Raw genomic sequence first — 22,895 nt, 5'->3', positions numbered from 1 at the left:
TAACAGACAGTATCATACAATGTAGGAGACAATACTGTGGTTTTAACTGGGCATCAGTGTGGTCAGCATTGCATATTTTATTTGAAATTGGTTTATTTTGGAAAGTGTTTTCCCAGAGACTTCATGTAGGCAGCACTGGTAGTTGTTACTAGTGTCTTGAACCTTGTGACTATTAATCCTACTCTAACAAAGATTAGAAAACAGGTTACGTAAAATTATAGTGGTCACTAGCATAAGGTATCCTTCAGGTCTTTTTATTGCTAGCCCAAGTAGAGCTGAGCTTTCTGTGCAGGGTACTGGCCATGTGTTCACAAAACTGCTGCTGTTGGTGCACAGTTGGCTTTGTTAGGATTTACTGCTTGCCTCTCTTCAGTATTCGTGTTCAGTGAGCAGTGCAAGTGCCTACACTTAAATAACTATGTTTCAAGATTCCATGTAAGGTTTTTTCTTAGTTTTCATGTTATATTGTACAGGAGAAATACAAGAAAAGCACTAGAGATTCAAGAGAATGAGAGATTTGAGTCAATCACTTGAGCTTCAACTTAGTAAGGCAAATCTGGCTTTAAGTGACCTTATTGATGTTTGCTCAAAGTAGCTTCCTTTTGGTACAAATGACTGAGCTTTGTTGTAGCTATTGTACAGGTAATGTTCTGTCCCTTTAGAAATTGCCTTTGGTATCCCTGATGCAACCTCTCTTGACTTTAACTGAGAATGCCTGCAGAAATGCCTGGAGCTAAGACAGATTGCATCGGTGTGCCTCATTTCATCATTTGTCAGCAGCGAAGAGAAAGAATAGGACAGGCAAAACCACGCACCCATTGCTCTGTCCCAGATCTCGGAAATTTGAGGGACTGGCTATTGGTTAGTAATTTTCAAGTGGAAATGATACCAGAGAATGACTGACATGACAGCATATCTGAAAGGGTCCTGACCACTTCTGTGACTAAATCTTGAAGAGAAGTGGCAAGCGACTGTTGTGTAAGGGGGTAGCAGGATTTTGAGCCGTGCTGGTACAGTGGTGCAAATCGTGCTAAGCACCCATGTCTTGAGGAGATAATATTGGATAATAAACAGTGCCATCTTCTGGGAGGAGTCGGAATGATGTCCTTGTGATCAGCTTTAAAGATGTTTTTTAAGTGGTTTTGGTTTTTTTGGATTGGGTATTTTGCTCTCTGTCTAATAAATGCTTTGAAGAAAAAAATACTAGAAGTTGAAATGCGGTGTTAATGTCCAGTGATGAAAGCCCAAGTCTTAGATTTGCGAATTATCACTGATACAATCTTTAAAGGAAAAGTTTTAGACTGTAGTTAGAAGTCTGTTTAAAAAAACAACTTTATCAACTGCTGAGAAGTAAATCTCAAAAATAAAGGACTTGATCTGTTTGTATGCTGCAGATCATTATTATTTTTGTAAACATACTTCGTGAAACTTAGCTAAATGCAACATCGTTTCTCACAGGAAGCATTGTGTTAATCTGTAGGAAAATATTAAAGATCCAAATTGTTACTTTGTCTTTTATTGCTTTTAAGTTGTTATAACTCCTTTTGGGGATGTTCGAAGGGAAAAAAAATGTTTTCTGTCTTAAAATTAGCATTCTATAAATAGTTACATTTGGGAAATACTCACTGTGGTGCAAAATCTGGGATTAGAGTTACTAAATTTATCCTAGCAAATGGAAAGTAAGATTCAGCATTTACTGAGTCTCATTACGGGTGTCAGATCAATCACCTGAACTCGTATTTGGAGGAAGTGAACAATTTTAGTAACATTAATGGATCTATATAGGAGATGCAGCTGACATTGTGAGAAGGTTTTTCTTGCTATACACTTTCAATTAAATAAGTAAGGGAAACAAGCAAAAAGCCAGGAGCAAAATATAACCATTATGGGGGAGGTGGGAGGGGGGGTAAAGAGGAATCAATGTGTTAAACATTCCTATTGGTAAAATAAATCATGTATATCCAGAATTACAAGAACTTATGAGCTCTGGATAGGCAGATGGATTTGGAATTGTTTTTATTGCATCATGGTCTAGATGATTTACCACCGAAGGTGCACTGGAATAATAGTTTCTAAATAAACTGTTTGTTTGTTTTTGCATGTAAATTGTAAGTCTATTCTGAATATGTCGTATATTAAACATGTTACCATTAGTAGGGTCACATTTTAATTACTGTGGAGTCTGAGGTTTCCGGATGGTACAGTACTTAATTATACAATTAATTTGTAATTAACATTGCAGTTGAATCTGAATTTACTTTTTCAGTATTGGTGTTAGCTTGATCTGTCATGCAGTATTTAATATATAAAGAAAATGGCTAACTTTCAGCATATTCTGGATGTTGAGCAACAGAAATTGTTACTGTGAGTAATCTACATGCAAGTCCTCAGTATTACAGTTAAGACTTTCATTTCCGACATATGAAAGTAGTTTAGTGTTGATCTATCTTACCATGTTGATTTTAAGTTGTTGATAAGTCAGATGTTTAATTTTCCATTGCAAGGGGTGGTGGTCCTTAAGCATACCTCGCACTAAGTACTATATTTGCTTAGATACAACTTTAAAACTTCTTTTGTCTTGTAATTTGGTAAATTACTTCACTGTAGACAGAAAAATATTTCCCTTTGGAACACCAAATATAGTTAATCCTATTAACTCTTAACTCTAGTTTGAGACAGTGTTTCACCATTGCAGTGTTGTAATGGGCACAGTTATTTAGTACAATGTATTTTTTTTTTTAGTTATTAGGGGTGATTGCTGTTCTTTGCGGCTTTTAATTCTTTTAGTAATCAACTCATTCTCTTGGAAGTTGTAGTCAAACTATCAGTAAGAGTTGCAATTTAAGACAAGTGAAAAACTCTCTCTGAAATCAGACTAAGATTTTCAGAGTGGACAGCACAGTACCTTATTATCCAGGTCCCCATTAACTTTGAAAATGCAGTTCCAAATATCAAAAATATTTTGTGTATAGACAAGATTAATAAAAATGTAAGAAATCCTGCTTAGCAAAGGAAGAATGCAACGCTGCTTAGGCTGAAGCTGCCCTCTTTTCATCTGTTTGAGAATTTCAGCAGTAGCATTCAATACAAAAAGCAAGGTGGTAATTTAGCACTAAAGTAGACACTGACCATCTCTCATTTCCTATATCATAATCTTGTTTTCTGGTTCATAGGATGTAGACTAAACAAATGGTAGTATTATTGGCAAGACAGGTCAGAAAATGTCTGATCTTAAAAGTGATGTTGTACTAATTAGAAGTATTTTTGTTAGTAACTGGAAAAGTGAGCCTCTTTACTGAATACATCATAATTATGCAAGCTGCAGGAGTAGATAACTTCAAGGAAGTAATTTGTATTGAAGCAAAACCAAGAATTATGTATACTGTGTAAACAATAGTTATATCCTAATCAGAATACATCTCTATGTGCCAAAATTATTAATTCTGCCTTACAGCAGTTGTTGATGTCCTGTTTGGAAAGCTACTCAGTTTGTTATTTGTCATTTGCTCTGACCCTCAAGTAGTCAGTATCAATTACAGTGGAGCAAGTTACAATAAAATGAGGTTGCTTTAAATTTATGGTGTCTATTCTTCCTCTAGCTCAATAATACAATTTTTGAAAAAGTCCCCTAGGGAGTACATGAAAACATTTACTAAAACTTGAGAAAAAAATTCCTTAAGCAATTTCTGTCAAACATTACTTAAGCCTATTTTAATAATTTATGGATGAATCTTTTCCAAAATTCTTTTAAGTTCTTTATCGACACCACTTAATGATAGACAACAGGCAACTTGCACTTAATTTTAAGGAAAAGTAGACAAAGCTTACTAGTTTTGTGACTAATGGTAAGCAGGTATTTGCTTGGTTAAAACCTGAAGACATTTTATTCTATGTCCCTTAGATCTTGTGCACTAGTGAATTAATAAGCCTGACTTCCCCATCTTTTCATACACAGGCAGAAGGAGAAGACAGCCTTAAAAAGATGCAGCTGATGGAGCTTGCAATTCTGAATGGCACCTACAGAGATGCCAACATCAAATCACGTAAGCATGTCATAACCTTGAGGGGCAATGCCATAGTAATGTTGCAGGTTTTGATTCCTAAAGCTACTTTTTAGGAAATGCACAGTAGCAGCTGGCTTGGAGAATGGAAGGCAGTTAAAAAAAAACCACAAACAAAAAAGGGAGCTTTTGCAAAAGATCTTCTGGAGCTAAGTAGTATCAGTTTGGGGGTTTTCCTGTTCCTCTCCCCCCTCTTTTTTAAATAGTGTGTCTGTGTCTAAATATTTACAAATATACAGTATAAAAAGTAAACCCTTAAGCCAGATTTTTCTATTTTATATTCACTTTTTCCTTAATACATACAAAGGACAGTAGACTCTTTTTCAATTATATTTTCAGAGATTTAATTTGAATATGTTATAGATGTTCAGGTTACTGTGAATACATTTTTCTGTATAATATTCCTTCCTTTCATCTCGCTTGCATGTGTCCCCCCAGTGTTGTGTTTTTCCAACAATTCATCAACTGATTTCACAGCTGAGTTCACAGGGATCAGTGATGTAATGAGCCATTTTTATGGTTTCTTCCGTTACATTTGTGTGAGAATGCTTTTGCAAATGCATGTGTGCACAGGTTTACACTTGAAAATTAATTACATACACCTACTAATGAGACCATATTATGTGTGATACAAATTATTTTCTCTAGTTGAAAATCTGATTTCTCCTCCTGAAAATGTAGTTGTTGATACTGTTCCAAAGTAAATTTTTGCTGTAGCTGTGATACAGATGTCAAATGTAAGCACAGTTAAACCAGTCTTTTCACTAAGGGCCTACTGATATTTGCAAATTTGTTTCTTCACACAGTCACCATTTCAGTGTTGAATATGTTTAAAGGTTGGAATGCAGTTAGGTCAATTTGAGAGTGCTTACACCAGTGTAATTATTCTGAGTTGAAAAGACGCATAAGCAAGGGCTTTTGCCACTACAATGGTAGTAGTAAATCTTTCAGCCCTAATGAACACTGTAATATTTAAAGCTCGATCAGTTTTAAATATATGCTAGTCTCTAAATTATTGCAAATTTATTAGTAAAATAGCTTTCAGATTGGCTTAAGTTGTTGCAAACTGTTGCAAAGAAACCTTTGTATTAATTTGATCAATTTCTTTGTCTGCTCTGTACTGCATCAGTATAAGAGAGAAGATGGATTTTTTTTTTTTCGTTTTTTGACTAGAGATTTCCACGCTAATACTCACCTTTTGCTAACAAGGCAGTTTCAATGTTTATTATTTGATTTTACTGAAACCTGAAAGATCTAGAAGCCATACTGTTTTATTTCCATTTAAGAAAGGAAATGAAAATGTGTGAGGGTATTTTTTTAATTATACATTCAGTTTGAGCACTTTTGTTGAAAAAATAAAAATCATTTAAAAAACAACAGCAGTCTCAAATCTGAAAAATTTCTGCCACATTTCTCTTTTGAGACCACCTGTAGGTTAATTAAATTGATGTAGATCAACAGTAGTGCATAGAACTCTATAAATTATAACTTTAAAATTGACTGTTACCAGCTGATGTGTTAGTGTTTAAGAAGTTGTTAATCTTGTGTGCCAGCAGGCTTCAAATAACATTTAATGGAATGCGCTAGCACCCTTTAAATTAAAAAAAAAAAAAAAAAGGCATTTATTTTCTTTAAACTAAGCAAGGCCCAAAGTGAAGTTCTGTTACAAATAAAGTGTTTTATTTTGGACAATTTGATATGGAAATCATTTTTCAATCTGTTTTCTCCATGCTGAAGTAGGAGAGGAGATGCATTCTGTTTTGAGGTCACCTTTAACTTCATTGATCCTGGAAATTGGAATTGTGTATATGTATAAATACAGTTTAAGACGTATTAAAACTGTGGACTCAGATGGCAGCTCTGCATAACTGAGTATCTGTGGACTCTATAGTTGCACTAAATTTAGTACTCTGTATATGATTATGACAGTATTCTCCTTGTATTTCCTGCATGCATCTCAGTCTCATGCAGTCTTGATAGCAGAAATTAAGAAATGTGGTCTAAATGGAGCTTTTGTGCTGTGTAACCTGTTTGAGAAATCTACCTCACTGTTTTACAATGGCTTTTTTATTTTGCATGTTCATACTTAATCACACTGGAAAATGGAAAGCTGTTTGCATTTGAATGGTGTGCTTTGGCACTGTGTGATCAGCGCATGTACTAATGATTTCCTTTTATTTTTCTTCTTTCCTACTTTTCCCCTTTTTCCCATTCTTTCCATGTTTTGTACTGCTATCTCCATACTCTCCTCTGAATTTCTTTGCTTACTGTAGCAGCCCTTGCCTTTTCTCTTGCAGCAACAGCCCAGGCTCCAAGGATTATTACTGGGCCTGCGCCTGTTCTCCCACCAGCTGCCCTGCGTACTCCTACGCCAGCTGGCCCTACCATAATGCCTTTGATCAGACAAATACAGACCGCTGTCATGCCAAACGGAACTCCTCATCCCACCGCTGCAATAGTTCCACCTGGACCCGAAGCTGGTTTAATTTACACACCATATGAATACCCCTACACGCTGGCACCAGCTACATCAATCCTTGAGTATCCTATTGAACCTAGTGGTGTATTAGGTAAGGTATTTGTATGCGGATGACTGGAGAATACATTGCTTATGCTTTTATGATACTTCCAAAGTAGAGGTCATGGGGCTCAAAGAAAAAAGATTTGAAGCAACAGTCTTATCTCAGTAATATCCAAACTGCACAAGAAAACTGCTTAAATTGTTTAGTATATTAATAAGATTACTGAAAAGAAAAATTTTGTATGACATAAGATGGTGGATACATAGTCAAGGGGAAAAGAAACTAAATAGAAGTTGATACCTGTTTTGTGCCATTTGAGCTCCCATAAATACCAGATTTGTTTGTGCTGTCTTTAACATAAATTATTTCCAGTAGTCTTTGGAAGACAGAATGTCTATTTTGCCATACCTTTTTAGTAGCAAAACTGGAGAGAATAGAAAGGTCTTTTTCCAGTTTGTTGGAGTTTTTGCCTCTTCCTTTAGTACACAACTGATAAATCTCTCCTCAGTGTCAGAAAGCTGTAAATAATTTTGTAAGCAGAAGATAATGTCAGTGAATGAATATAAAACAAAATAAGCTTTAACCAAAGGATTATATGATTAGTAACTTTACTGATGGATTCTTTTATATATCTTTAATTGAAATATCCATCATTCTTAGTATGTCAGATTTGCTGTGTCAAGGCAAGAACAACAAAGCAGCCATGACAATTCTGTTAACTGGTCAATATGAAACTAGCAGTTCCAATAGTTTCTTCCTTCCCTACTCTACAGAATCTAAACAATCTTTTCAGTTTGTTCTGAATTGCATATGACCCTGGTGCTGCATAATGTTAATTTTATAGGACTTTGATCTGAGTATGCTCAGTGGCAGTTACTGATTTACACAAATTCTAAACATCTCTAATGAACACTGGACAATAAGGTTCAAAGTCAATATTTTGTTTATTGCAGAAAATCAGTGTTTCATTTGCGTGACAAATACTTTTTGAGTTGTCAGTATGTGTGTGTGTTCCCATATTATATTTTGTACAGTAAAAAAATTACTTCTGCCTTTCAGGATTAGTGAATCAAAAAAACACGTTTTATTAGGACAAAAGTATGCTGTAGATCTGTCTTTGAGCAGCTTATGGCTGTTGTCCATTACCCCATAGCCTAAATTCACTGAGCGTATGATCAGTTAATTATCATAATTCATTTCCCACAAACATCTAAATACTGTCCCTAGCTCTTCCACCCTCAAACTGCAAGTCCACTTGTGATACATCCTGGGGTAAAGTCATAGTTACAGGCAGTTTCTATCAATTGCTGGTTAGTGGCAAGCCTCTCTCCTGAAAGAAATACACCATTCTGTAGTGATAATTTAATATGATGCAGGGAACTTTGATTTCTTGCAGAATTTTCTATAGAGAAGGGGAAAATTACTCCTAAAATGGAATCTGGAACCTTTGCATATTTGTAGCCTTAGCTATAAGAGCACAGGCTTGTTGCCCAAAACAGGCTTCACCAAATAATCTTATTTAAAAAAGGAAAATGGAGGAAGAAAAAAAAAAAGACCTTACTCCCACTTAGGTAGCATAGGATCAATAACTGCTCTATTATCTGAGCAATTGTATAGAGTTAATTGAATTAAATTAGATTTTCATTGAGGTTTATTTCATAATACACTCATTTTAATTTATATTAGGCTATACTTTGTCCATTTTTGTGGTGGACGTTTAAGATGTCTTAAAATAAACCTACTGAAAATAGCAGAGAAGTTAATCCCTATTAATATTTTTGGGGATATTGGTGTTGGGATCAAATTTTAGTTGGTGACTAACTTTCAATTCCCTTCCTTTTATCTTCAGGTATGGCTTTCCCAACGAAAGGCTAAGAATTCAAGAACGGTCTTAACTGATCCTTCATCAGATCTGAATTTTAACAAATGCTTAGTTTCAGCAGCCTTGAAAAAAGCTTGGCCTAGCAGTCAGTGACTTACTTGCACTTTTTTGCACATAGATTTAAAATAAAATAGTGCTATTAATTTGGATTAGCTCCTATTATTACAGAGTAGCTGTAATTTATGAGTGTATAGTAGTATACTGACTGCTAAGTGTTCTACATAGTGTTTGCTTTACTAATCACCTAATTCATTGCAGTTCATACTTATTGACTTAAAGTTTAAAATCACAATCTGTAGGCTTGAAGAATTGCTTTAAAACTTTTTATTTTTTGTGGTAGAACTGGAAGTGATCTTAAGGTTAGCAAATAATTGTCAGTATTAAAAGATGGCATTATTTAAAATAGTCCTGCTGCAAGAAAGGCACTTCAGTGAATATGTGACTAGTAAAGCTTAATTGTGCTTGGGTCTAATAGATTTCATGAAATACTGTAATTTTGGGATTGTAAATGAATGGATTAAACAGGTTAAGGCCAGGATGTTTAAAATAAATGCAATATTAATCTGCACAGATAAACTTCTTTTTAAGATTAAGATTTAAAACTACTGTGCCTTAACTTGTTGCTTTTCTTAAAATGAACTTTTGTAGTTAATGATCATTTAAATCCATTTTGATAAACCTGCTGTTAATGTTTTCTTTGAATGTTTTCTAACTTTGTCTTGGTAATTGCAATTTAACTAGGTGCGGTGGCTACTAAAGTTCGAAGGCACGATATGCGTGTCCATCCTTACCAAAGGATTGTGACCGCAGACCGAGGTTAGTTTAGTTCTGCAGTTCTTGTTTGTAAGAAGTGCTTTGAGTGTACATGAGATTTGCAACACCACAGCTGGTTAACCAAATATACCCTCTTTTGACCCATTCAGTATTTTTCTCAAAAATCCCGAGTTACTTTTGGAAAGCTTTGGGAATGCTCGCGATTTTAAAAACATTCTGTAAACTTGGCTTTCCCAGTTCAGTGAAATATATAAACTTTCTGATATATTTAATATAAATCCTATAATGGTTCCCTTTTAAAAACTATTTAGAGATCCATCTGTATCAGAAACACTATGAATTCACTGCTGCAATAACAAAGTTGGTTGTGTTCTCCCCTTCCCCCTCCAATTTGTTCTTTTAATTGGTGTGGAAATATCAGATTGGTGTTGCAAAATAAAATGAATGGATGGATGCTTAATGAGAAAGAAGTAAAGGAATAAATGCCTCCTGTCTGTGTCTGGAGAAATCTGAAGATTTAGATTCCTTTTTTTCCAATAAACTTTTGAGCCACTGTACTGTATATTTTGAGGAGGATGCATGTTCTCAGATACCTGACTGAATTCAGAAAGGTAAGGGCTGTGAAGATAATACTTCAAAAGTTGTTTGAGTTTGCATTACTAAGGGTGGGGGAAGGGACCGTTTTGGTTTTTTTTGCCAAAATCTATTTCTTGGTATTTGCCTTTTGCTGCTAAAATGTGTATGTAACCTGAAGGAAAAGCAACTTTTGAAGTCCTGTTCGTGAGATGACATCCAATATTTGGGCATCTCTCTTTAACCCTTGAATGGAAAGTAAATCTTCATTTTTCTCCTGTTCTTCAAGTGTAATGCCTTTGGACCCCTGAATGAAGTATTTAAGCTTATTGAGGAAAGTGATATTTTCGGTTTATTGACATTGGCTAGGAAGCAGTGTGTGGGCTGAATTCTTATCCCATCCCTGCTGCTGACTCACTGTGGGTTTCAGCAAGTCATCTAATCTCTCTGTGTATGTCTTCCCATCTGTAAAATAAGGATAATAATACTTCCCTACCTCACAGGGGTGTTGTGGGGGTTCTTGTTTTGTACAGGGCTTTGAGGATGCAAAGCGTTACATGCCAAGTATTATTATTCTGCTCTCATCAAAATTGGTGTTGTGCAGGCTTCCATGATATTGTAATATTCCAAAGCCAAATTCAGGTGACAGATCTGACATATCCTAACATTGACTTCACTTCACTTCTCACAGCCTTCTATAAAACTACAAGAAACAATAGAGATTTTAGGCAATATAGTAAGAGGGGCCCTCCTGGATATTTGCTATATTTATGTAACCCTTTTATCTTTCATACGACCTGATGCTTTACAGAAAGTGTAAAACTGATAACAAAGACACTACTTAAGTTTTCTAGAAGATCGTTTCTTTTATATCACCGCGTGCTGTTTAGAGCCCATTGCCTTGTTCTCATTTCTTGACAACTCTTTTCACGGGCAACAGGGTATAACCAGAATAAGGTCATAGGCCATGTTTATAAAAAACACAGGAAAAAAAGGAAATAGAAAAAAGATAAAAACCTATCTCTGTCAAGAGCAATGGATGGTTAGGATTTGGTTGCCTTTGGAAGTTTTAGCTGATGTTGCTAATGGTCTTTCATGATCTGCGCTGGTAGTTTCATGTGACAGGATTAATCAGATACTTGCCTGAGACAACTAGTAAACATACTGATAAAGCATGGGAGGTGGAGGGATACCAATTAGTAGTTTAAATTCATCAATGTAGTATTTTAAGTATTTTGTGAAGGGCCTAGATGTTTCATCTGGTTCTCTTAAAACTAATTGAAATTTATTATTGGTATCATTTCATCTTCTTTTAAAATAGAACAATTTCCTGATAATACAGTGTTCATCTCTAGCAACATCGAAATCCTGTTGTTTTAAGTAGATAAATAAATGCATGTGGCTTATCTCCTCTGGAATAAGTCATGCACACCTATCCCTTTTAGAATGAAAACCATTCTGATATTATATCAGAATATTTATTTTAAAGTCTTATCTGAATAATCCAAGTGTGTATTCAGAAATATACACAAATTAATTTTAAAACTGTACTTCATTGTACTTTGAATTTGAAGTCCTAGATTGGCACTGCACAGATTTAAGTTTCACAAGAGGTTTTAAGGAGAACATTGTTCAGCAATAAAAATTTCTTTCTAAATTATATTGTAGAATTAAAATATTATCAGTATTCACCATTGCCACCTATTTGGTTGTTCTGTCACCAATATACTTCACCAATATATAGCCATGAAAAACAATGTCAGCAAACCGAAATACTTTTTTCAGTGTGGAACATTTTTTTTAATATAGGTAAATGTCACTAAATCTGTATTAGCATTCATTGGGTCTGAAGGTTTTTTTTTTTAATCTAAATTGACTTTCAGATGACTTTGTAGTACTACTGCATTCACTTTCTAGGTTTAAGGTTTTTATTCTTTGCATAGGTTGTTGGTTTTTTTTTTTCCTTAGAGATAAGCACTGTGTTTGAAACAAGAATCCCCAAATGTGTAAATGTTTTACTCTTACAACTAAGCATTTAGAATTGGTGAAGGGTTGAAAAATATAGCTCATTTTAACTCAGAATAAAACCCCAGTTTATAAATAATACAAAATTGAATTTGATGCATATAACAGAGAGACTGACTGATTTAATTGTAATAAACTGTAAATGGTGTTGCACAGTTAAAAAACCTGTGTGTACTGTAGAAGGCCAGAGACTTGGCAGAGGATGTATCACAGGTGTACTGGTATTTTTAAAAGGTAGCTTGCTTTGATTATAAACTCCACAAGAAACATTAATGCTGAGAATTTTCTTGAATGTTTTATCCAAACCAACTGTCACGTAATTTATATATAAATTTTAATACCATTTAATCAAAATTGTAATCAGTACCAAAATGCTTTAAGAGTCTATTTCTAGTATACCTTTAAAGTGGTGAGATTGTGCCACATAAAATATTTATTTTTGCTTATTTTTTGGAACAGCCATTTTAATTTAAACAAATCCCACTTAGCATGACTCTGAAAGAAATCAGGGAGCATGTGGTCTCATTTATGTTACAGTAGTAATTTTTTGTAGTGTTATGAGCTGTATCCTAAATGGTGGGCCATTTTTATTATGTGAAAGTAAAACAGCCCATGAGAAATATTGCTAAATCAATGCTATCTGTGAATATTACACCTACTGGACTTCATTTTATGTAATGGCACAAATCTGACTTTGCACTGAATACCTTTTTCACTTTCATCTCCTCTGCCTTAGTCAAAATGGCAACAGTACAAAAACTTCATCAACCTCAGACTTTATTAGCTATAATTAAGCTGTTGAATGAGTCTTAAAAAAAAATACTACTGTTAAGTGGACCAAGTTTGGTGAAGGAGAATGTGAGAGAATGATTAAAGAAGGAACAGCTCAAGAACATTGGGAATGATAACTTTCCACTTGAGAACTTTTCTTATGTTTTACTGTAATTTGTTTGTGTCTTTGGGTTTTATTTTTTGTTTTGGTTTGTTTTTTTTTGTTTGTTGTTTTGTTTTGCAAAAGAAAATAGTATTTACAGGTGGCTTCTTTTAAAATATAAAAATATAAAGCAGGAATGTATATGAAATGTCAGATTTTATTGTATTTGCAGAGTATTAGCTTTGAAAATGAATAAAGAGAGCTGTTTGTAGTTTTAAAATGCCTTATTAGTATCAATTAGATATTTTCTCTATTTTTTGATGTACTTAGAGCTTTTTAAGTATAGACTTTAAAATGGCAGGACTTTTACAGTGTTTACATGCAAGTGCATTTTATAAGTGTCCTATATGTGTAAAATAGTATTTTGAACAGGGAAATGCTGGCTAAAGTAGCAGGCTGAGCGTTTTCCTGGTTGCCACGATGATGCCTACGTTTGCTAGACTACAGTTTAGTATTGCTTTGTATCATGAGGCCAAGAAATTCCATGTTGTTTGTAAATAGAATAAATGAAAGGCAATAAAAAATTTATTGAACAAAACCCCTTTGTTTGGCCCATAGTTTGTTGAACCAAATTGTTTCTCTAAGTCCAGAATTCCTTAGATTACTCCATTCTTTTAACAACCAGTTATTAATAATCACATCCATCATTAATAGTTGCTTTAATGCTTGCACCTGGGGAGGTACTAATGCTTAATAGCAGTCAGATACTGATGCTGTGCACTGACTGTTGTTCCAGAAATCTTCTACCCAGTTCCAAAACTGTTCATCGTTTTTTGTTTTCCAATTTCCTTCATCGACTGCTACTAACCATTAGTCGTTAGTCGTATTTTATCTCTATTTCTCCTGTTAACCAGTTTTGTGGGAGCGGGCTTCTCCTTCACGTGTCCAAATCATGATGGAGGGCTGTCATGATTTTATTGCACTCTGTAGATGGTGTCAATCAGTATGTCAGAATTAAACATGCTTGTTTTTTTTATTAGTTGTGATTAGTTTTCATGTTGTCATTAAGCCGTCACTAGCTGGAACTAATCTCTTCTCTATCTTTTCTTTCTTTTTTTTTTTTTGTTTTTTTTTGTTTTGTTTCTAACCACCCAGCCGCCACCGGCAACTAACCTATGACCTTCTGACCTCTGAACTCTTCACCCAATGATGACCTGACCATGCCTGCCTGCTGATCAGTTAACTGGTAAACGCCTTTGCTTGCCTGTCTTCAGTGCAGCGAGCTGAGGCACTTGTCCGTTCGTCTTACCATCTAACAAAACAGACAAAGAAATTGTTGTCCTCCAACTCCGCTTTTTGTTGTTCTCCTGTTTGGGTGAAAGTGGTTCTAGAACCTGCACTGAATAGTAGTAAAGCAATAAGGTCCAACTCATCCCTCCGCACTGATCATCCTCTAGTGTCCTGCCCCAAGCGAACGGTAAGGAGGCCTCGCACGAGATGGAGACAGATGTCCCTTAACTACCCAATGACAGAGGCAGTTACTGTGAGAGACTTCTAGGAATATTTTTCTTCTCAAAAAAAAAAAAAAGAAAAAAGAACAAAAAAAGATAAAAAAGATAAAAAAGTCAAAGCTCTCTCTGAATGTACTGTGTGATGATGCATCATGCATGAACCTTTGGTCAGGGATGTCATTGGGGAAGGGATTCCAAAAAGTATTCAAAATTTGATACGCTGTTTAGTCACTACCAGTGCCCTCAAAGGGCAGATGTTGCAGCCTTTTTTCTATTGCCTGCCAAATTGGATGTTTTAAAGGAAAGTGTGCCATGAAATGCAGATTACAATGACTTTTCAGAACTACGTTAATGCAGAGAACAAAACAGCAACATTGTTAAAGGAAAATCTGAGTTTAAATTATTTTAACCATATTTTAATCTCCTCAGAAGATTACATGAGAACAAGGTACATGCATTATGTGTCACATTACTGGGCAAACTGTTCAAGTATTTTTTTTAAACCTCCCTGTATAGAAAAAATTTCATTAAGGATGTAAAAGCCATGCTTGCCTATTTGCTGTATACATGTAATGAAATTGTAGATAAAGTGTAGTGCATTGAAACAAAATGAACAAAAAAGTAGATACTTTTACTATACAAGGGTGCTGGTGCAGAAAAAAAATATATTTTTGGAAATGTAGCATTTTATACTTTCAAGTGTTATAAAAAAAGAAAAAAAGAACAAAGAAACCCTTTATTTCATTAAATGATTTTTTTCTGGTGGTTGTCAAGAAACAAAAGACCAAAAGAGCCTTTTAGTCTTTCTTTTTTATTTTTTAAGTATTGGAATAAGTCTAAAGAAAAGGAAGTGCCTTATTTTCTTCATGGTCATTTAGTCAAATGTCTTGTATAATCAGCTTCTCCCTCAGACAAGTTACTGCATGCCACTCAGTCGCCCAGTATGTGAAAGAAGCTGTGAGGAAAGACAAATGATGAGTTGACCATATTAATTACCTGATTTTTGCCATAATAGTGTGATGTGACTTTGCCAAAATTTCATTATGTAAAATATTTGCTAAGTTTTTGTCAAACCAGCCCATCCTTATTTCAGCCACTCTACTTTTTAAATCATAGCAAATGCCGTACTTGTGCAATGTAAACAAAAGGGTTCTGTGATACAGACTGTCTCAAGCTAAAAGAGACTATTAGCTGACAACTGTTTGTAGAGCTGGAAGTATGTCATTTCTGTTCAGGGATGGAGAGGAGTTTTCTTGATTTTGGTTGGAATATATGTACATAAAATACACTAGCTTTCGGCATCACCCAGAAAACTGATGTTTTGCGGATGATGAAAGTGCTAAGCTGGTTTTCAGTTATAGTCTGAGCGTGTCCCCAGTTTTTACAAGCAGCTCCTGCAGTGGCAAACAGCATGCAACTTATTTTTCAACTCTTCTTTGGCTATTTTTAGATCTGCCCACTGTCTTTCCTTCATAAGATAAGCAGGAGAGGGGCATGAGCTAATTGCTTGAAGCCCAGTTATACTTTATTTTAACCTTTATTTCCACATGAGATTCATAGAGCTGGGCAGTTGCAAGAGCTGAAGCTGTTGAACGCACAGTATTTAATTCTGAAAACATGAAGTATTACTTTGCATGGGGCTCAGTATGAAACTTGGCAAATATCAGGTGATAACCATATTCCCCTCTTGTCAACTTACTCTCCTCCTGCAAATCTTCACAGCTTCCAAATGAAAGGTCAATAGTAAGCTAAGAGGGCTTACATTTTTAAGCACCTGCATGGTGACCTCATCTAACATCTTGTCTCACCTGGAAATAATTATCAGTTTATTTACTATGCAATAGACATTCATCCTTTCGTATTCAGCTAGCTTTTTGTTTATTCTGCCACCAGCTTTGTCTTCCTGTTACACATACAGTTGTGTTTATTTTACTTACAGTATATGCTGTGCCATTTTGATTTTGTGTTGGTTGGTTGAATAAACTTGCGACACTCGAACATTTGAAAAGAGATTTGCTAAAACAATACCAGTATTTGATCCAGTTTCATCTCAACTATGATAAAACCTGGACATTTTAGATGTTTATCAAAGGTCTTTTACTAGGGGGGAGGGGAAGTGTATGAAATAGATGTGTGACATGTGAAAGTAATGTTTGCTCTGAACAAACTTCTGAAAACTTAGTTGACAAAATTTTGGATCAACTTAAAAAAAAAAAAGCATGACTTTTGAAATCTCTGAATGCCTTGGTTCTCAGTATTATCATTCTTTAATGACTTTTTCTTTATTAAAATAAGTAGTTTTAAGACTTCTTTCTGACAGTATTATGTAATTTTTTTAGAGTGGGTAGATGGGAGTGTCGCTTGTATGTAACCGTACAAATGACATGTATTTGTCTATTCTTTATTATCTTAGTAGTTTCATGCTATGTATGTACCATAACCAACCTATTGCCTATGAGAAACATGTAAGATAATGTATTTACAGCCATTGTTACAAGTTTATAATGTATTTTTCTATCTTGTTTTATATGTATGTTATATAACATTCAAAAGAATTTTTTTCCTGATTGAGAAAAAAAGGATACAAAAATGCAAAACCCACAATTTTGATAACTGAAAAATTGCCAATTGTTTTGCAGTACTTTATTATATTGGGAGTGTTGTCTTTCTTGGGCTTTTAGTTAGCTACTGGATGAATACATTAGACATATTTGGGTTTTAGTTGGGTTTTTACATAGCTTGCATTTTAATTCTTTGGTTCTTTGCTGTTTCTATTAACCCATAGCATTATTTTAATAAATGTTATAATACCAACCTACTAACTCTGGACTATGTCTGTTTATTAACCATTACATGTTTAATTAAAATAAACAAATAAAGACGGAAGAATGTAAAGTCTTGAGTTACTGGACTAACCCTGAAGAACGTGACCACAGATAACACAACGTGACTTGTTTTTATGTTGTTTGTCGGCTGACATTCTGCACACTACTTTTAAGTTGGCTTTGGTAATTCTGGCCTTTTACCTTGGGGAATAGGTGCCAGTAGAAATGGGAACAATGTAGCATTTTTTGAGGCATTCTTCTTGTAGAGTCTTGCCACTTGCCTTTCAGCATCTGCATTACTAATTCCACACTTTCTTTTTTCTTTCTCTTAAATAATTACTCTTGGCTCACAGCAAAAGAGCAAAGATGCCAGTGTATTGGTAAATTGTGATGGTGTACAGAAACCAGTTTGATTCTTTGTTGAACCATTCAGAGGTTGCAGTTAATCTCACAGGCATTTGTAATTGTTGGTTTTGGCACCTGATTCACTGTTGCATCATGTGATGTTTCTAAGCACAAAATGCTTCTAGATATAATCACCATACATTGAAATACAAAATGTGGGGGTTTTCCTTGCTGAAAGTCCCTTATTTCCTTCATGCCATGCTATTTTTAAGTACCTTTTCTTTTGTATGTTTGTACTTCTGGTACAGTCAGTATTGCCTAGCTCAGGGGAGTACAATTTCTGTAAGCCAAAGGTCAAACTGGATCATTTCCTCATGACTATAGAAAATGCAAAAACACACCTTTTGCTAAATTGTCAAGCAACAGCCACTTCAAATTCCAGGGCTGCCTTTATGTGATCTTTATCCCTGTGGATGAGTGTAGCAACATGAGTGCAGGGAATTGAAATGGTGAAAATGCTGTTTTGAATGTGTACAACTATGCAAATATTTTTACAGAAACATTTCTCTTTTTTAAAACTTCTGCTGTCTGAGACTCTTTTACATACCCTGGGTTGTCTTCCTGGATTTGTCATCTGAAGTGGACAGGAATTACAGCCAATGTTGAGGGAGATCCTCAATGTACATCACTCTTCAGATATCAACAGTTTTTGTGAAAGCCTAGGGTTTTTTTTCTGTAGAGAGTAAAATTCAGAAGAGGAGTCATTGCATCTGTTCAAATGCCTTCTTTAATTTATCATGTTTCAAACTACGTATCTTAAAACCCATGCAATATAAAATAAGTTTTAAGTTCTTACAGTACTGATAGTAATCAAGATAGAATGCATCTTTGTTTTATGGAGGAAAAATAAGTTTGCTCTGATTAAGATGTTTGTTAGTTTTTTAATGGTGTATAGTGCTTTGTTTTACAAAAATATATAGGTACAGTTGAAATATCAGTGCATTTAGAATGGTTTCACTTGTACAGAATTTTTTTTTAACAGATCATGAATGTCCTGCTATCCTAAAAGTCAGCCACAGGCAGATAAAAAAAATAAAATAGACATTTACAGTAGATAGCGTCAGGACCTTATGATTGTGGCACAAATGTCATTTCAGAACCAGTGATTTATATTCCTAAAGAATTTTATTAGCAACACACATATAAACTTGGTTAAGTACTCTCTCCAGTATAGGTGAAACTATTCAGATGGGACAAAAGATGAGTATTTTATATTGAAGAATTCCCAGAACTACTCCTTTTCTGTAATGTTTTTATTATTTTATATTTTTATTAGATATGAACTACTGTCATATGTTGTCCACAGTGCATTTTCATCTCATTCTTCATTATGTGCAGTAGTGGAAGTTACTGTAAGTTTCAAAGTACTTTAAACTCTTTTTTTCAGTGATGTCTAGTGATAGGACAAGGAGCAATGGATGCAAACTGGAACATAGGAGGTTCCATGTAAACATCAGAAAAAACTTCTTTACTGTGAGAGTGACAGACACTGGAACAGGCTGCCCAGAGAGGCTGTGGAGTCTCCTTCGCTGGAGACATTCAAAACCCGCCTGGACAAGTTCCTGTGTGATGTGCTCTAGGTGACCCTGCTCTGGCAGGGGGGTTGGACTGGATGATCTTTCGAGGTCCCTTCCAACCCCTAAGATTCTGTGACACAAAAACAGGAAACCTCTAAAATCAAAACTTTCTACTAATTATTGTTGTTCACCAAATGCATTTCTTGGTTTACCTAAGTGCCTTTCTGAAAACTTAACTATTTTATACTTTGCTTGCTTATTGGAAAGTAACAAACTATTTTTAGAACTGAATCTGTAGGTTGTTCTTTATTATTATTTTGGGGCTAAATTGTCCTAACATTTGAAAGATCATACATTCAAGTCAATGCTAATGCTAGTAATGCTGGTCCAGTAAAGTGGGATTTATTTTAGGGCAAATTGTGGGTTTTTTTATAGGTTAGAATATAAACAAAAATGTTATCATAGAGCCTTTCAAAGTAAAATCTAAACAATACTATTCACTTCATAAGAGTGAACTGTTGTACCAAAGTACAACAAATTTGCTTTCTCTGAGAATATTTTTGTGTGTGTAATATAAATCCAGAGTATATGTCATTAAGAGTCTTCAGGGGCATCCTTCAAATGTTTTAGATGAACACGTTCATTGTATACTGACAATATTGTTATTTTATTTGAAGATATATTTTAAAAGTATGTCCAAAATCTGCGTGTAACTAATGGGTTATTCCCAGATTGTACTCTTTGACAGGGACCACTACAAAGTTTTCTGCCCTGAAAATGCAGGGAAACATTAAAGTGTGTTGCCATCCATTTAGAAATCACTTTAGCTTGGGAAAAACATACTTATGAGTATATGAAACGTGGTTATTTGTGTCTGGGTAAAAATAGCAGTCATTAAAATAGCACATTGTACAGAATGGAATCCAAGTAACATTCCTTGGGTTGAAAGTACGTAACTTTATTGGAATTTCTCTTTTGTTTTTAATATAGTTGATTATCTTTTTCTCAAACACTATTAATGGAATACTATCCAAATAATGCATGAACCGTAACATTAACACATGGTAATCAATGTTGAATCAAACTGGTTAACGAAAGTACAGTGCTCTTCCTTCTGTGTGCCTGTGCACTAATTGCAGGTGGTATGGTTCTGCATAGGAAGGGAGTGCTGGGCAGAGCAGGTTGCAGCGCTGGTTTCTTGATGCCAGCAGTTCGGATGTCCGTCTTTGACCGCAGACTAACTGGGAGAAATCTTGACTCCCAAGGTGGAAAGATCTGAAACTCTTTGAAGAATTAATTGAGAAACAACAGAACAACATTTATACATATATGCTTTGACTTGTATTATGGCAGTTTGTGTGAAACATTTAAGGTTTTGTTTGTGCAAAATAATGTATTCTGAGGGGAAAAACAAACATGGACGTTGCCAAAACACATGTAAATAAAACACCATTTATGACTGTACATTATGTGCAATAAAGTAACTGGAAAAAGTGCATGTACTTTATCCTCAAAAGCAAACTGACGGCTCTCAAAGCTGTAGCTGTAGTTTTATTTTCTGAAAAGTTAAATTTTATTCTGTATCTAAACAGCAGAATAAAGAATGTACATTTTTCACACTTCAATTTTCATTAATGTTATGGAAGATGTTACTTGTTGAAGAGGCTTACAATTTCATGGTCGTCTGTTTACCAGAGTTTTTTTTGTTTCATAGCTTCTTACTGCATATGTTGTTGTTCTTGTCTGTAGCTGTAAAGGAAGCAACTGTGCATTGGGTACTCTTAAGTGTGCAATGCGTATTTTGATTATAGGTACATGGATGCACTGATTGCATGAATTTCTTCAAGGTGGCCAAGTGATTTTGATGCTATTGTACTTCTGTTAGAATTGTTTAGAGCAAGTGAGGAAAAGGAGTACTACTCTGTTGTGAAGCCTACCAGTGGTCTGGGGGGAGGTTCTGGTTACCGTAGAAAATAAAGATAAGAAATCTGTCATGCTCCCTAGTATGAATCTGGTGAGAAGCACTCTTCGGAGAAGAAAGAGATAATGGTGTTTAAACTTTTTCATTAATACTTTTGGGATGATAGTTGGTTATAGTTTAAGACTATTTACCAAGGTGTTCTTTGCTAAATAAAATATGGTTTGCTTCAGAAGTGTACAATAGCAAGGTTAAATGTGGCATTGTCAGGAGTCTGATAGAATGGGAGAGAGTAGGCTAAATAACAGCATTTAGGTACATTTCTTCTCCTGCACTCTCCCAGGCAGGAAATAAAATTTGGCATAATTATAATCCAAAGATAACTTCCCTGATAAGTTCCAACAAAGTGGTGGCATATATTCATATCTGTGTTAGCTTTAATCTCCTTAATTCATAAAATGGAGATGCTACTGTATGTGTGCCACTCAAGGAGTTAAAGCAGCTTTTGACATCTTCACTGTTACTCCGGATGCAAGCCCAAGCATGCCTGTGCACTACACTCCTGGCTTGAAGTGTGGGCACAGCCTCCCTCCCTGTGCTGTCATTGGCTGCCCTCTGCAAACCCCCTGCTTCATGCACTCAGACCCCTAGAAAACAGAATTTTGGTGATCATCCTTATTTCTTGCACCAAGTCAGTAATATCTATTTATTATCATAGTCATGCTAGGAATTGCATTTATTGGTCTACAAATTAAGGTTAGATGTGGAATTTAATGACTGGAAAATTTCTGTCATCAGACTTTACTACTATTCTAGCAACACTTTCTGCGTGTTTTGGTATGATTATGGAGAACAGCCTAATGTGCCTCCTGCAAGTTTTTACCACAGTTACTGTAGTTCCCTTGAGGAAATGCAAATTTAGCCATTATATATGTCAAAATATGAGAGGCATTCATGTTCATACCAAAGAGTGCAAAATGCAGTGTCTTCAGCATTCAGGTTACCAGCAAAAGTAGGAAGGGATATTACCCAATTGTTTTCTCAATCCATATCAAGTTATGGAACAGTTAAGAGCTGACAACTGACAGCCAGTTCCTGTTGAGTTGAACTCTAAAAATTTATCAAGCACAAAACCCAGTAACTCCCCCAAAAATGTATTTTAAAGTTTTTCATAGAACATAGCATAGCATTTATCTGCCTTCTAAAAATTTCTGTCACTGCATTTTCCAAGTGTTTTCAGCAACACACAAGGTTGGCTACTTTGAATAGTTAACTGGATAAACTCAGAGGTGAGCTTCAAGGAAAAAATGCCAAATAATGGCACCCCTATCAATATTACATAAATTCAGCAACTCCACAGGAAACAAAGGTGCTTTCTCTAAATTTTATGTATTTGTAAAACTCTTATGCAGGAAAGAGGTTAAGAAGATAAATGACTTTTTTTGGTGGCACCTTTTCAGAATGAATTAATTTCATTTCCAGTTCACTGAGGGTGGCCTTTCTAAAACGGGAGGTAATTCCACTGCCTGAAGCTGGGAAGATTCTAGGTCGTTTTGCATAGGTCAGTCATTCAGCAAGCAAGTTGTCTCTGTGTTCCTTGTTATTTCTTTTTGTAGTCTCTTCCAAGTATGAAAATGAAACCCTGTCTATCGCATCCAGATCTTTTGGTGTTATGAAGGATTTATCAGTCTCTATCTTGTACGGCAGCATTTAAAGGGGTATTTTTAAAATTGAACTTATTACAGTAAAAAGGTGGGTTGTGTGAGCAAGAGTATTACAGGAAAGCTGTTACTATACAATAAAGATACTAGGACTGCTGTTTTGGAGTCTCACTGTATTATGTACATTAAAAATGCACAACATAATAATAGTGTATTATTTATTTGTTAGTTGTCTACACCTTTCCAACTGTTATTTCCAGATTCTGTTGTTGGATAATTTATAACAACAGGCAAAGTAGTTTCAATGGGACTAAGAATGTACCTCATACGGTTCAGAGGTAGTGAAA

The 22,895-nt window shown here is 35.0% G+C and overlaps 1 protein-coding gene across 9 annotated transcripts in view; it reads left to right on the top strand.

Moving 5' to 3' along the window:
- The window catches only part of QKI (QKI, KH domain containing RNA binding), a 153,452-nt gene extending 132,489 nt beyond the window's left edge, over positions 1 to 20,963 (top strand). For 2 of the 9 annotated variants that reach the window (XM_051616227.1, XM_051616231.1), the window contains 4 exons: positions 3,956 to 4,043; positions 6,335 to 6,631; positions 9,207 to 9,281; positions 13,867 to 20,963. In XM_051616227.1, coding sequence (XP_051472187.1) covers positions 3,956 to 4,043; positions 6,335 to 6,631; positions 9,207 to 9,281; positions 13,867 to 13,883 — 477 coding nt within the window. In that variant the 3' untranslated portion in view covers positions 13,884 to 20,963. Of the gene's footprint in view, positions 1 to 3,955; positions 4,044 to 6,334; positions 6,637 to 8,432; positions 13,310 to 13,866 lie in introns of those variants that run through there. The other 7 variants (XM_051616229.1, XM_051616233.1, XM_051616232.1 and 4 more) reach the window with 5 other exon arrangements.
- The last annotated feature ends 1,932 nt before the right edge of the window (positions 20,964 to 22,895 follow it).

Source organism: Apus apus, chromosome 3 (assembly GCF_020740795.1).
Source record: "Apus apus isolate bApuApu2 chromosome 3, bApuApu2.pri.cur, whole genome shotgun sequence".
NCBI lineage: Eukaryota > Metazoa > Chordata > Aves > Apodiformes > Apodidae > Apus > Apus apus.
The sequence above is the reverse complement of the archived record's forward strand: the minus strand, read 5'-3'. Positions and strand labels throughout refer to the sequence as shown.